Source organism: Lottia gigantea (genome assembly GCF_000327385.1).
Source record: "Lottia gigantea unplaced genomic scaffold LOTGIsca_116, whole genome shotgun sequence".
Classification (NCBI taxonomy): Eukaryota; Metazoa; Mollusca; class Gastropoda; family Lottiidae; genus Lottia; species Lottia gigantea.
In genome coordinates this window covers 634,181-648,434 of record NW_008707145.1, presented here as the reverse complement: position 1 = coordinate 648,434, position 14,254 = coordinate 634,181, and the positions used below count along the sequence as shown (strand labels likewise).

Sequence of the window (14,254 nt, the reverse complement as noted above, 5' to 3'; positions counted from 1 at the left end):
CCTCTTACATTGACAATATCTCGAATGCAGCACATTGTACATGTTCAGCTATAATTTTGGGTGTCGATGCAGATTTTTGATACTAGACGTTTTTAAGTGGAAAGGAATTCTATGTATAAGGAGAATTCGAGATGAAAGGAAATTTTCGAATTTTTGTTAGATAGAAACTATAGAGAGTGATTGGATAAAATATAAAGAAAATATTTAATATTAAAGGATCGAGATTAAAGGTTTAGTGAAGAGTGAATAAGTGGGTCTTTATAAAGTGCGAGAAATAGAGATAAAGTAAACCTATATGTGAATATATTAAACCTGCAGTCCGGAATCTCTGCTCGACACTACCACACAAGGTTTATATTCAAGTGAAAAGTGGTATCTTAAATGGTGGTTTGATTTGATATTTATGAATGGAAAGAACTTGCGTGTATTCAACTGTTTTTAGTGTGGCTACAGCATTAAATGTGATATACATGTTATTCTAAATGAGCTGAGGCGACAGAATATACTGCATTTCAAATTCATTTAATACGGATACCTGTACATTGTACCTGGACTTTTATAACGCTCGCTTTGGACAGTGCATTCGTAATATCAAGGAAAAGCTTATATAACTTTGTGAATATATGTAGGCTATGTCACGAGTGAAATTGGAAACTTAAGAAGGGAAATTCAACATTGTAAAAGTTTTGCGAAATCTGAAACGCACACATGTCAATAAAGAAGAAATTATGAATTGAAAGAGATTTGAAACGTTTGAAGTTATTAGCTGATATCAGATTTTTTTAAAGTATAATTTTTTAAATTGTGTAGGAGGTATTTGAAACAAAATCGAGATATTTTTGCCATCTTCATTTTCCGATATCTTCTTATAGTGATTACAAGTTGACAAGTTGTTGAGTGTCTATCATTTCAACCAGTGACATAAGTCAGTCCAGCCCATTCAAATAACTTGATTAGAAAAACAAATATTATTGAGAATAAGTACATGGAGTTATGTAGAATGATAATGTAGAAATAAGACAATATACCGTTATATATGATAGGGATGTTTATGAGGATACGCTGCTATAAATCTACTAATTAAGGAAGAAAAAAGGTGGAGTTAAATTGTTATTAACATCATTAAAGATGAATCCAAGGTAAAGAGAGTTTTTTTATTGTTTGATTTATCTGGTAATGGCTGTATTGAACCTTGTATTTCTTCACTTATTTTGTTATCAAGAAAAAATGATTTTGTGCCCCATCATTAAAGGCATAATAAAACTCCTTCCATCAGTCAACGGCATCATTTCCAGCAGATGTTTGCGTTATTACCATAAACAGCGGGGCGTTGAAAATAAGTCGATAGGATGGTTAAAAGTGACAAGTTACTATTTGGAGGGACAGATTTTCCCTTTTTTGCAGTTGATTTGGGATCTTGTATATAGATGTAAATAGTGTTCAGAAGTACTAAAAATGTACGAAAATTGCACAATTCTCTCAAAAATACCTCAAACTATGGAATTTCACTACCTATTTCTATAGATGTCTTTCTTTATATGGCAGTGTAAAAAGACGACTCGTCATTTTAAGTTTCAAACGCAGATTAATCTGAACACACATGGATTTGAAAGCTCAAATTTTGATGGTGAGCTGTGAACACTTTTATTGATTAGCTCAACTAAACAAATTTCTGAGACTAAGGTACGATTGGTCAATCGAATGGCGAAGTTGTCTCTTTAACAAATAGCACTAATAGAAATAATTAAAAAAAGGTATCAAAGACGAAAAGTTTATACACTGTGTAAAGAAACGTAAAATGCACTTTACTCTTTCAATGAATGTTATGCTACATTAAAGATTTTAAATATTTGTGTTTTAAGTTACTTGTACATGTATGACATATACGGCATATAGGTTTCATCTTCACAATGTCAAGCTATTACGAAATTCGTCTTATACCTTGGCTGCAACAGCAACCTATCTTTCATCACGGAATGCAGTTATTTGATTGGATTGTACGCTAGCACATACAGCCAATCAGCCAATCCTAGAAAGAAGGACTGTAAACATTATGACTTTGTGTTTACAGACTTTTTGTCGAAGCCTCTGATTGGTTATATTTTCTAGCTTACAATCCAATCAAATCACTGCATTTACAAACTGCTGTGACGCAAGAAAGTTGACTATTACAGTCAAGGTATAAGACGGAGTACGTGATAGCTTACCATTGTGAAGATTTCATGGCAATGATATTGCAATAGCTCGATCTATACATCTGTTTGAGACATCTTCAATTTTTATTAAGTAATTTATTCTTTTTACATTTTCATATTGGCAGCTATATCTTAGCAAATTAAAGATAGCAGGTGAATGTAGATTTGATAACATGAGTGAGTCTTTTGTATTTTCTGGTATATTTATGAAGTAAAAATGATAAGGCATTGTCGCTGCATGTTAAAACATACAATATCCTCACGATATGCTAGGTGTGAAATTTGCACCATTTTAAGATTTAATTGGCAAACCAGGTGTCCCTTTAGCTATGACTGAGACGTAGAGGTTAAGCTCAAAGATTACTAACTTGTAAGTAATACAGAGCATGTTGTCCTGTAGTTACTTAGCGCTCACTGTCTTGTAGTTAATGCAGAGTTTATTTTGTAGTTAATGCAGAGGTCATTGAGCTGTAGTTAATGTAGAGCTCATTGAGTTGTTGTTCATGCAGAGCTCATTGAGCTATAGTTGATACAGAGATCATTTAGTATTAATTAATACAGAGATCATTGTTTAGTTGTTAATACAGTGATCATTTTTGTAGTCAATACAGATATTATTATTGTCTTGTATATAAATATAGAGATCATTGTGTAGTTGTTAATAGAGATCGTGGTATTGTAGTTAATACAGAGATCACTTTTTGTGGCCAATGCAAATATCATTGACATGTTACTAATACAGTGAATAGTATCTTTTAGTTAATACAGAGAGTAATATATTGTAGTTAATACAGAGATCATTACCTTGTAATTAATACAGATATCATCGTTGAATTAATCATTGTACTGTAGGTAATGAAGAGGGTATATTCTTGTAGTTGCTACAGAAATCAATGTCTTGTAGTTAATACAGAGATCATTGTTTTGTATTTATTTATTGTATTTAATCCAGATACCATTGACTTGCAGTCTGTTTGTAGATTACTGTTTTGTAATAGTAAATGATAGATATCACTGTCTTTAATTAATACAGAGATCATTGTCTCAGAGTTGATATAGAGATCATTAACCTGTACTTAATACAGAGGACTTATACTTAATACAGAACTCAATGACTTGTACTTAATACAGGGATCATTGACCTATACCTTAACAGAGACTCTTTGCAGATACAGAGATCATTGCCTTGACAATTGTCACATAGTCAGTTTGGTGGATATAAATGGTTTTAAGTCTGCGGCGGAGGGAAATTACGGATGTGCATAGTAATTATCAAGGTGTTGATATTGCTATTACATCACACCCTATGTTTCCCAAGGAAACTGTTTCTTCTATTGACTGTCAAAAAAGTCTTCGTGGCGTCAGAAAAATGTGCAATGAAAGTGGAGACCATGACAACATGCTAATTAAAATAGTCCGAGTATTTATGATAATTACATACTTGTGTTGAATATCAGACTTCAAACATACATACTTACACATAACTTAACATTATTAATATTGTCATATTTTTAGATTATTTGAAATCGTCCCAAATTTCAGGTTAACCTCAACAAGAATGTGCCTCGATAGCATGTCAAACTTTCCTAGACGTGTAAATCATTTTTTAACGTCTTGTTGTTTTTTTTATACTGCTCGCAACAAAAGTAAATGTTCTAGTGCATAAGAGACTCAGAGAGGTCGTGCGACCAGCAGTATCTAAGATGAACCATATTTTCAAGGGCTGTTCTGGCATCTGGAAGAATCTGATCACGCAAGCACCGATAACTAACAATTGTAGTTGTCTCCAGATTTTCATTTTATCTCCAACAATACGTTCTCATCATCTTCAGCAAAAGAATTTTTAAGCATTCTGGAAAGTTTCTCCTCAACCAATCTAGTGGGAGTAGTGATGATCTTTCATATACAAGAATGCATTTTGACATCTTCCTTTCGCTGACCACTGCCATCAAGAGGCAATTCTAAGAACACAATCATCAGAAGATCATCCACCACCTCAAGGTTTCGGCGGTAATGAGTAATCTGAAGAATTTTAGATCTAATTAATAAAAATGAGATGATTTTTCACAGGGGATTAGAAACGTGACCCTTGCCGTCTATAATATGAGCTGCCCCTTTCCATCTTATATGAAAACCTGCCATAATAAAACGGCTATGATTAAGCTATAAAATGTAATGAATAGTCTAATGAAATAACCTTGACTTAATCTAACCCTGTCATATATCACTGTTACGTGATGTCATGTACACAAAATGAAGATAGTCCTCGGGATTAGACGATGGATTGAGAGTTACACCTGGTAATCCTCTTGGTACTCCCACTTAATCCCCCTTCTCTAATATAATTATAGAGGAGTCTGGGTTAAACGCTTGAAGTGTTAAATGTCCTGAACTTTAACTTCAGTCATGTAGCTCATCACCTGCATTCTTGATTAAGATGAACCTGCCCCTGTTTGACTCTTAACTAACTCGTGGTTTTCGCATTTGCTTTAGGAGCTGAAAGATCTTCAATCACCTCATCTATAGTTTATTTAAGAGTGAAAATCTGGTTCTCTTGCAATTGAACGAGGACGTAACGTAGGAACTTGAAACTTGGCTGCTTGGATTGTAGTCACAGTATGCTAGATAAAGAAAGAAAGAAACACCATTTTTTACAAGGAAAACAGCATTGGGTCCTTTATACCAGCTGTTCGTTGACCTCGACCAAACCTTTTGGAATTGATCTTACCTAGGTCGATTGGAATAATGAGAAAATATGACTCAGTCAAGGTCACAAAACTTTCTTAGTTCCTACGACCACCATCTTTTGTTCGACATAACCAAGAATAGACGCCATGTTCAGTTTCCAAAGCTTCTACCGATTGTGCAACAGAACCCCTCAAACGATAACAAGGCAATCAATAATACCAATATAAAAATTCTACATTGCATTATGTTACGAGTCGTCTTATCTTGAACGAAACAAATCACTGTCTTTGACAAACGGCATTTTGTCATTTTAAATGTACTCGTCAAGCTCATTTGTAACGAGTTGAAGTCGATCTGTCACAGTCGAGTACCAAGTGTAGTCTTGCACATGTTACAATGTGAAGTATCAGTTTTGACCTTTCACAGCTTTTAAAAATATCGACTCGTTTCAATCTAAATTTTTCACAGTAATTATCTGATTTAGTTTCTATATATTACACAATAACCTTAACCTTTCAACACAACTCAAACCTTATACCATTTAAACAATGATGTAGGCTATAGATTTCAACTAACTAATATATTAATAACTTAACAGATGTGGTTCTCGTAATATTTTCTAGCTCATGATGTTATGAGGTAGACCACAAAACCACTTCATTAACTCAGAGCAGTTAACCAATTTATTAAATGATAGGTCATGATTTATAATCAACGAAACGAAACCCCAGGAAAATAGTAATGTTAAAGAGAAAATTCCACAAGGACAGTCACCAGAACCTCGGTGTCTATTTGTATTGTATGTTTATTTTTTGCCTTTGTGTAGCAATTTATTTACACCATAGTAAATATTATGCTCTACTGGAGTTCATCACATTCTGTTTGGACCTTTTGATACTTTAAATGTATCTTGGCGACGATATTGTAAATTGTAAATCCCCTTGCCTGGATTATTTCAATTTATGTCTTGATGGTCTTGCTTTGCCATCAGTCCACGATTAAGACGACCACATTAGGAAGACTGGGTTCACGATTCTCATTGATTCTGCTATCAGGAGTGCTAGCCAGAAATATGGTTCTTTCAAATGGAACAGGGTATATAGACGATAAGGCTTATTTCTGTCGAATACTCTAAGATAAATGAGAATTGTTCTAAAATTGATTTGTTTGAGGCGAATTATTGTAATTTGATGTCAATATCTATCAGACTATATCTCATATTATTTCAATCATCTTGTAACGTCTATTTCCTTCTACTGATGAGTTTGACGAAGTTACCAAACTGTATTGTCATTATAATCTGTCCAATTTTCAATATATTTGTACCGATGTAAAGTTATTGAAACAGTTTCTAGCTTTGATTGTGTATTGTTGACACGTATCACTTCTTTTTGATACATTTCTTCTGTGGTCTGGTACATGCAGGGAAAAAGATTTGGCAAGATTATGACGTCATTTCATAAAAAAGCATTCGAGACAAATGATATTTGCGATAGTAACGTCACAGCCTGTGTTTCTTATTGAGAATACTAAACTGAACTATCAATATCATGATTCCAATTTGTAGCTGAAATTCTCAATGTCTATAATGGGCTGGTCTACTGACTGCTTTCAGAAGAGGGTGTTCTAAAAAGACGTTTTGGTCCCTCGATCGGTGTATAGCAGACAATCTATGTCTTGGTGTTAAACTGGAAATTAAGAATTTTCTATAATCGTGAGCGCAATAAACAAGAGACAAATAACATGTAATAAAACGAGAAGGTGCTGTTCAAATGCCTTTGATCTTCAAAAGCCGTTATTAGACATAAAAAGAATGGAAATCGCCTTTTCTTTGATCTTTTTATTGAAAATTTGAAGCGTATTAAATGTACTTTGAATTGTTGCAGTAATTTTAATTTGTTACACCATCGAGTTTGTGTTTCTTGCAATATTGATCACCAACTTATCTTTCCAGAAGACATCCCCATCTTGACAATGTTAATATTGTACCAACTTCATGCTTATACCTTGACTGCAAGAGCCACCTTTCTTGTATCACAAGACAAGAATTGTGGCTATTGCTGTCAATTTATAATATTGTATAACATTGTGAAGAAGGGACATCCCTTTTGGCAAGTAATAACTTGCACGTTTGTTCGATGTCATTGAAAAACATGGAAAAATCCATTAACAATTATACCCATTTTGGAATATAATTTGGTCAGTTACATGTATTCTTGCAGATCTGGAATGTCAATCATATTTGATATAAAAAAAAATTGTGATAAGAATAATTTTTCAAATATGGTAGTTGGTACCTCATTTGAATTTGTTCATATATTTCAATACATACAAGTAGATAGATGATGGAATCGCCTTACAATTGGACTGAAAGCGATTTACAACTAGGCCTGTGCTTTTACCAGATTGTTATTACCATTACTACATCGTACTTCATGATAACTCTCAAGAGTAAAACTGTTACAATCTCTGATAGATAAGTTATGTGGAACCTCGATTCATTTCACATAGATACCCCTAAGATTCACCTATCTCTACAGGAAAAAAATAATACACTTTTCAATTACATCGATAACAGCATTTTTACCTGTGTTCAAATCACGTTTATTTTCGTACATTTCTTTAATGGAAATTTTACCGCAGACATAAAAAAACCACATTGAATTCACCTGCTTTTCAAATCTTGTTTTAGTTGATAAGAGGTTCATTAAAGAAATTCTCTTAATATTTATCTTAATGTTCTATCATCACTCTAATAAACATAAACACGAATATTAAAATTCCTCTTCATCAAAACCTGCATAAGATTACATCTTGTTATTGCTTGATGCCAAATTGTTCGTGGTTATTTATTATATTTGATAGACCGTTTCTATTTCCAGTCGAAATTTCAAGTGAAATTATGTGAGTTGCAGAAAAAATGATGTGCCATTAATCAGGGATTTATTCTTTAATTTTAAGCACGTATGTACGTATAAATGGGTATTGCAGACCAGCGGCAAAAGACGCTCGTGTACTGCAAGAGCGCTTCTTGCACAATAAGTATATCTCACGATAACGGATTCTTAAGTGCGAGTGTACTGTATGAATGTACAATATCACAGGTCGCTCATGAGATGAAAGAGTGCTTCTGGCTAACTAAGCGTAACACTTGAAAACGGATAATGTGTGTCCAGAGTTTAATTATTCCTGCGATATTAACATATTGATCCTTTTTAAATGATTTCTTAAACAGTGTCCACACACAATCATCGTTACAGACTAGCTGATTGCAAGAGTAGATGGCAAATGATAGGGCCTTGTAACTTGAGACGCAATTTGAGACCAAGTTCTTAAAGAAACCACTAATTTGTGTATGACGTATTCAAAGCTCTTAACTTCCTTCTAAGAATTATAGTTTCGACATAGAAAAGAAAAATTACTTATTTTAAAGTTCAATCCTTCGTCAGTAGATATATGTAGGCTTAATTTACATTTTCATGTAAATGAAGATAAATTTTACATATGTCCTTGTGGTAAGGTACAACATCATCATAACTATTCTAAAGGAAGGTCCAGATCGGCTTTTCAAAGAGTCTTATCAGATTCATCGCAATGGACGTGAGCGAAATGGTCATACCGAGCAACTGACCGCCTAAAAGCTCCTGGATGGTCAAAGAGTGTACGGCCCTGTGTAATATATGAATTCCTAGCAAACGTTGATAAATAATAATTTGTGAAAAATTAGCCTGAAAAAAAGGTTTTGCTATAAAAAACACGCATGAATAAAAGATGATAAACTACTGTCGCTTCAGTGAGCAAATTAAATACAGTTTAGATGTGAATTTGAAAGTTATATATTTTAAATGTTAAAACTAATATATGCATATCTTGTTACTCCCCATGTTACATTTCAATTTGTTACCATTAAAGTCCAGCTCACAGGAACGTCAATGTTTTTCTATATTTGTTGGATCGGACGGAATCTGTTCAATTGACCGATGTAATGGAATCTTACAAAAAATATAATGTTTGGAGAAAATGAGAAATGAGAGCATAAAGAAGATGATGATGAAGAAGAAGACGATGATGACGATGATGAAGAAGAAAATAAAGAAGCAGAAGAAGAAGGAGGAGGAGGAAGAAGAAGAAGAAAATAAAAAAGGGAATAAAAGAAGAGAGAAAAGAAGATAAAGAAAAAGGAAATGAAGAGGAAGGAAGGAAAGCCAGAAAGAAAGAAGAAAGGGAAGAAATAAAGAAGAAAGATGAATAAATACAGGAAGAAGAAGAAGAATTACAGGAGGAAGAAGAGATAAAGGAGGAAGAAGAAGAAATAAAGGAGGAAGACGGGATAAAGGAGGAAGAAGAAGAAATAAAGGAGGAAGAAGAAATAAAGGAAGAAGAAGAGATAAATGAGGAAGAAGAGATAAAGGAGGAAGAAGAAATAGAGAAGGAAGAAGAGATAAAGGAAGAAGAAGATAAAAATGAGGAAGAAGAGGTAAAGGAAGAAGAAGAGATAAATGAGGAAGAAGAGATAAAGGAAGAAGAAGAGATAAATGAGGAAGAAATAAGGGAGGAAGAAGAAATAAAGGAATATGAAGAAATAAAAGGAAGAAGAAGAAATAAAGGAAAAAAGATGAACTAGAAGAATTGAATGAAGAAAAAGACCTAGAGGAGGAAGAAGAAGAAATAAAGGAAGGAGAAAAAATCAATGAAGAAGAAAAGAAAGAAGAAGAAAAAATCAGAAAGAGAAGCAATGTTAGTGGAACTGTACTGTATATTTGAAATTTTCATTTAACGCAACAGTGCTGCCCAATTGTACATTACACCTTAATGGATTAACGCAATTAATGATCTACAAAATAGATTTGAGATATTTAAATTTGAACTTTTAAATTACAGTGTACTGCAGTCCCCACACGTATTGTTAAAACTTGAAATATAGTTCAATCGTTTATTTACATAGTCAGCAAATTGTTAATGACATGCAACATGCGTTTGAAAGGCGGTGTAAAATTTGCCGACATGGTTTTATACACAATTTAAATGGTTTCTTTGATATCTTTGATAATCTGTGTTAACATCGGCTTAACCTCGTAGTGAAATATGAACATCTATAAAGAGAATTGAACTAATTGCCTGCAGATTGTTTCATTTCCATAACCAGAAGGTCCTTTCGGACTTTTTTTTTCCATTGGAGCCAATTCTGGACATATGCTTCCTATTCTGTTTTCTCTAAAAAAGTTACCATGTGTTAAAAATCAAATTTCAAACCCCACTGGCCTACAGGCGAGAACACAAACATGCACAAGAACGTATTCTTTGCCCTTTTGAAGTTTTAATGTTGAAAACTTTGAGAAGTCGGACACCAAAACTTGAAGGTCAATTTGACATTCACTGTACCATATATGAAGAAACCAATGACAAAGTTCTGGGATCATCTCATTGCTGAACTGTATCTGGACGATTGGACATAAAACGGGAAACATTAGGCTATGTCGCAAACGGTCTACCCTGAAATCTCTGCTGGCGCTCTGGAACAGATTCGGTTGTTATGGAAACTGTGGAGGATTTCTAAATGCTAATGTCGTTGTAGGTGGTTTAACAATACTTGGTGTTACCTTAACGGCTCAAGCGAAAAGGAAGGCGTACAACTAAAATTCATTATATTTAAAAAATTTGATTGCATCAGCAATGTACCTTAGTAATTTCTAATTACACGAAAGTGCAAATTGTGTACCAGAATACACGTTTAAAGGTAATAATAAAAAACCACATAGGGGGTCTATGTATCTCTTCAAAAAATCTTATTACATGTTCAAAATATCTCCTTTTTTAATTGCTATTTGCCAACAAAGCAGAAAAATCTATAAATTTAGTATTGGGTTTCAAAGTTAAAATGTAGACGTGTTTCGGTGAAAACGTAAAAGATTAAAGTGATATGTTTACTTATTTAATTTTATGAAATGTTAGAATTTTATATCTACTTTTTAGAGACTAAAGACAACAATAGTCAATTGTTTTATATCTCTTTCTAGAAAGACTTGGTAGAAGATTTCACAGTTGCATAATCCAAATCTCAAATTTACATGCCACACGTACGACTATCATAAAATGTTATTATCAAAATGTCTTCGGAGATAAGTCACATATTTGCAACTTTCATGTTTGCTTTGATTTCAAAGCGGATTGCATTTTTTTTTATACATCCGCTAACTGAATTAAAGTGACAGATGCGCCATTTTTATTGACCAATTATACTCTATTCTCAGAAATGGAAATTGTTTAGCTAAGCCAATCAGTAATAGTGTTGACAGCTCACCGCCGAAATTTGAGCCTTCAAATCCACATGTGTCCAGAATTATCCGCGTTTGAATGTTAAAATGACGACTCGTTATTTTAAGATACTCTGTGATGTATAAAAAAGGCTATAAATAGAAATAAAGATTAAAATTCCTAGTTTTTTCCTATTTTTAAAAGAATTTTGGGATTTTCTAACATTTCTCGTACTTCTGAAGATTATTTACATATATTCAGACTAAAATCAACTCCCCAAATATGGCGCATCTGTCTCTTAATAGTGTCTTACTCAAGGATTTAAGAGTCCTATTTCTATGTCTGAACTAATGTCATTACAAATAGATACACGTGTTTGTCGTTCTATTACCACGTCCGTTACTACGATTGACGTTGCTACATTGCGAGTGATGCCATTTTATTGCAACGACCGACTGATATAGTTATCTTTTTATGTTCATTACGAGTGATGCTGCTTTTGTGCTTCCACTACCACAACTACTGTGACTGGTGTAGGTCTATTTCTACGTTTCCATTTCCATAAAAAAAAACGCTGACGACCTAGTATATATATTTGAACTGTATTTGTGAAATAATTGTCAGAATGAATGTTCAGGTTGTAATATGTTGGTTAAACACTGAAGAGCTAGTATATATATTTGAACTGTATTTGTGAAATAATTGTCAGAATGAATGTTCAGGTTGTAATATGTTGGTTAAACACAGAAGGTGGGAAGTAATCAGTTCTAATATAATAGAAGACATACTCTATCATCTTGACAGTTCAATTTCTTCTCCTAACATCTTCAACTCTTTACAGATCGTCCATCAATATAACTTCATACTCTGCTGAATTTAATTCTGCAATTTACAGTAGTTCCCAGTCTGATTCAAATATTATGAATGACTCGATGGACATTTTCAAGTCCAATACACGCTAATATGAATTTATTCTGCTCTTGAGATAGGAAATGTGGCAATTGTCAAACCACAAAAGAACAAAAAGGTGTATTTTTACAATATATATATATACAAAGAATGAATTCCATGAAATTTTTTCACAATAAAAAGACAGAACACTTTAAAATACTGGTCATGAGTTATAATATCACCATTTTGACACTGTGATGGATTTCGTGTTTTTTTCACATCACTTAACACCTAGTTTTAGAGGAATTGCAGAAACCACAGATATCCGATTGAAAATTGGCATGGTGCACATTGATGCTATCAGTGTCCCCGATTCACTTTAGAAAACCTTTTTGCAATCCTTTTAAACTCTACAAAAGTTCGTGTCATAAAGGCAACCTGTATCGCTTTTTTATTGTTGATATCATTTCCAGGTTATATTTCTATAACCTACAGTTAACCCCATTTCTTTTCAACAAACTATCGGGAAAATTGAATCAATTTGTAGCAAAATCGAATACATGTTGTTCATTACAAATTTAAGGCTCTATATTTATTTCAAGAGTCTTATAAATTGAAATCTTACAGTGCAATTCCGCTACTACAAATTGAAGAAAAAAATTGTTACCGACAAGAAACGAGTGGATGATTTATACAAGCTCAATATTGATTGACTTTCAGTTCACATTCATTTCACATCTTTCAATTAAATTTCTGTTAAAACTTAAGACATTTGACAGCTGATGGTGGTATAAGATAAATAGAGGACTAATATTTAAATGGTTTAGTTTAAAATACACAGATTGATAAAGTAGATGATTTGACACTGATGTAGCCAATGAATAAGATTTTTTTAAGAATTCAAACGGCAAAATACATTTCTTCTTATTAAGAATTTGCTGATGACATTCACTTATGCATATATCAATGTCAAGTCAAGTAAAATTCCTATACCATTTGATATTTCGAAAAGAAAACCCTCTTACTCGCTCTCTGAGAGGCTTTTACCAATGACGCTTCCAAAACAAGCCATATTTATTCCCCACTAGACCTGTCTGTTAGTGCCGCCACTGTTTATTTGTGGAATTGGACTATGACCTATTTTTCTTAGGGAAACAGGGTGACATGTCTGCGCTCACATCAATGTTTCAGAAGCACTACTGATAAGATTCAGAGGCGCAACTGATATTTGGTCAATACCAGAAAATTCAGAGGCGCTACAGATATCTGGTCAATCCCAGAAAGTTTCAGAAGCGCCACTGTTAAGTTTCAGAAGCGCTACTGATAAGTTTCAGAGGCGCTACTGATATCTGGTCAATACCAGAAAGTTCAGGAATGCTATTGATATTTGGTAATAGCAGAAAGTTCAGAAGTGCACTGATACATGCTTATGGTTCGATACCGTACTGTTTCGTCATGATCTTGATAATGTGTGTATATGGTTCGATACCAGAATGTCCAGTCCTGATCTTGATAGATGGCTCATACAGGACAATTTTTGGGCGGATATTGATAACATACATGTGTGACTCAATACGAAAACGTCCAGTATATGACCAATGGTTATTGTATTCTATATATATTCATAAGTATATCTGATGATAATTTTAATACCTTGTCACAGATTTACTAATTACTATGACTATTTATTCATTGACTAAACTGACTATCTACTATTATAACATTTCGTGCTGAAATGAAAGTTGAAAGAGAGGAGATGATAGTCTTTATTATATACCAATTGAAATCCGATACCAGTCGTTACGGACTATTATTAAATCAAACCATGTCCAGTCCGCGGTTACTGGGGATTGAGAGGTGTTTGGTCAAATAACTTATAGGTCAAAAGGTACAAGCGAAAATATGAGGGATAAAATGTGGTGACCTATTTATTAGAAATAAACAAAAATCTGTTCCCATGTGATAAGATCAATTACAGATGATTTTTTTCAATAAATACCAATAAAACTTCGCAGGTTTTCATCAACTTTCCTAGAATAGTTGGTAAAACGATCTTCCAATAGATTGACTCATTATACATAAACTACAAAATAGAACGTTTTCTTTCATCGGTGTAATTGCATCATACTGTTCAAGATATTACAATTTAACTTCAGCAATTCATAATTTTTAAAGAGATAAGTGTTAAAAAATAAGTTTAAAAGTACTTGTAGATGATGAAGTAC

The 14,254-nt window shown here is 33.3% G+C and overlaps 1 protein-coding gene across 1 annotated transcript; it reads left to right on the top strand.

Moving 5' to 3' along the window:
- Positions 1-8,477: 8,477 nt before the first annotated feature.
- On the top strand, positions 8,478-9,507 carry LOTGIDRAFT_171565 (hypothetical protein; the record flags this gene model as incomplete). Its single annotated transcript, XM_009047756.1, has 2 exons — positions 8,478-8,483; positions 9,142-9,507. 2 exons carry the CDS (start codon positions 8,478-8,480, stop codon positions 9,505-9,507), a joined length of 372 nt encoding a protein of 123 aa, XP_009046004.1.
- Between the last annotated feature and the right edge of the window lie 4,747 nt (positions 9,508-14,254).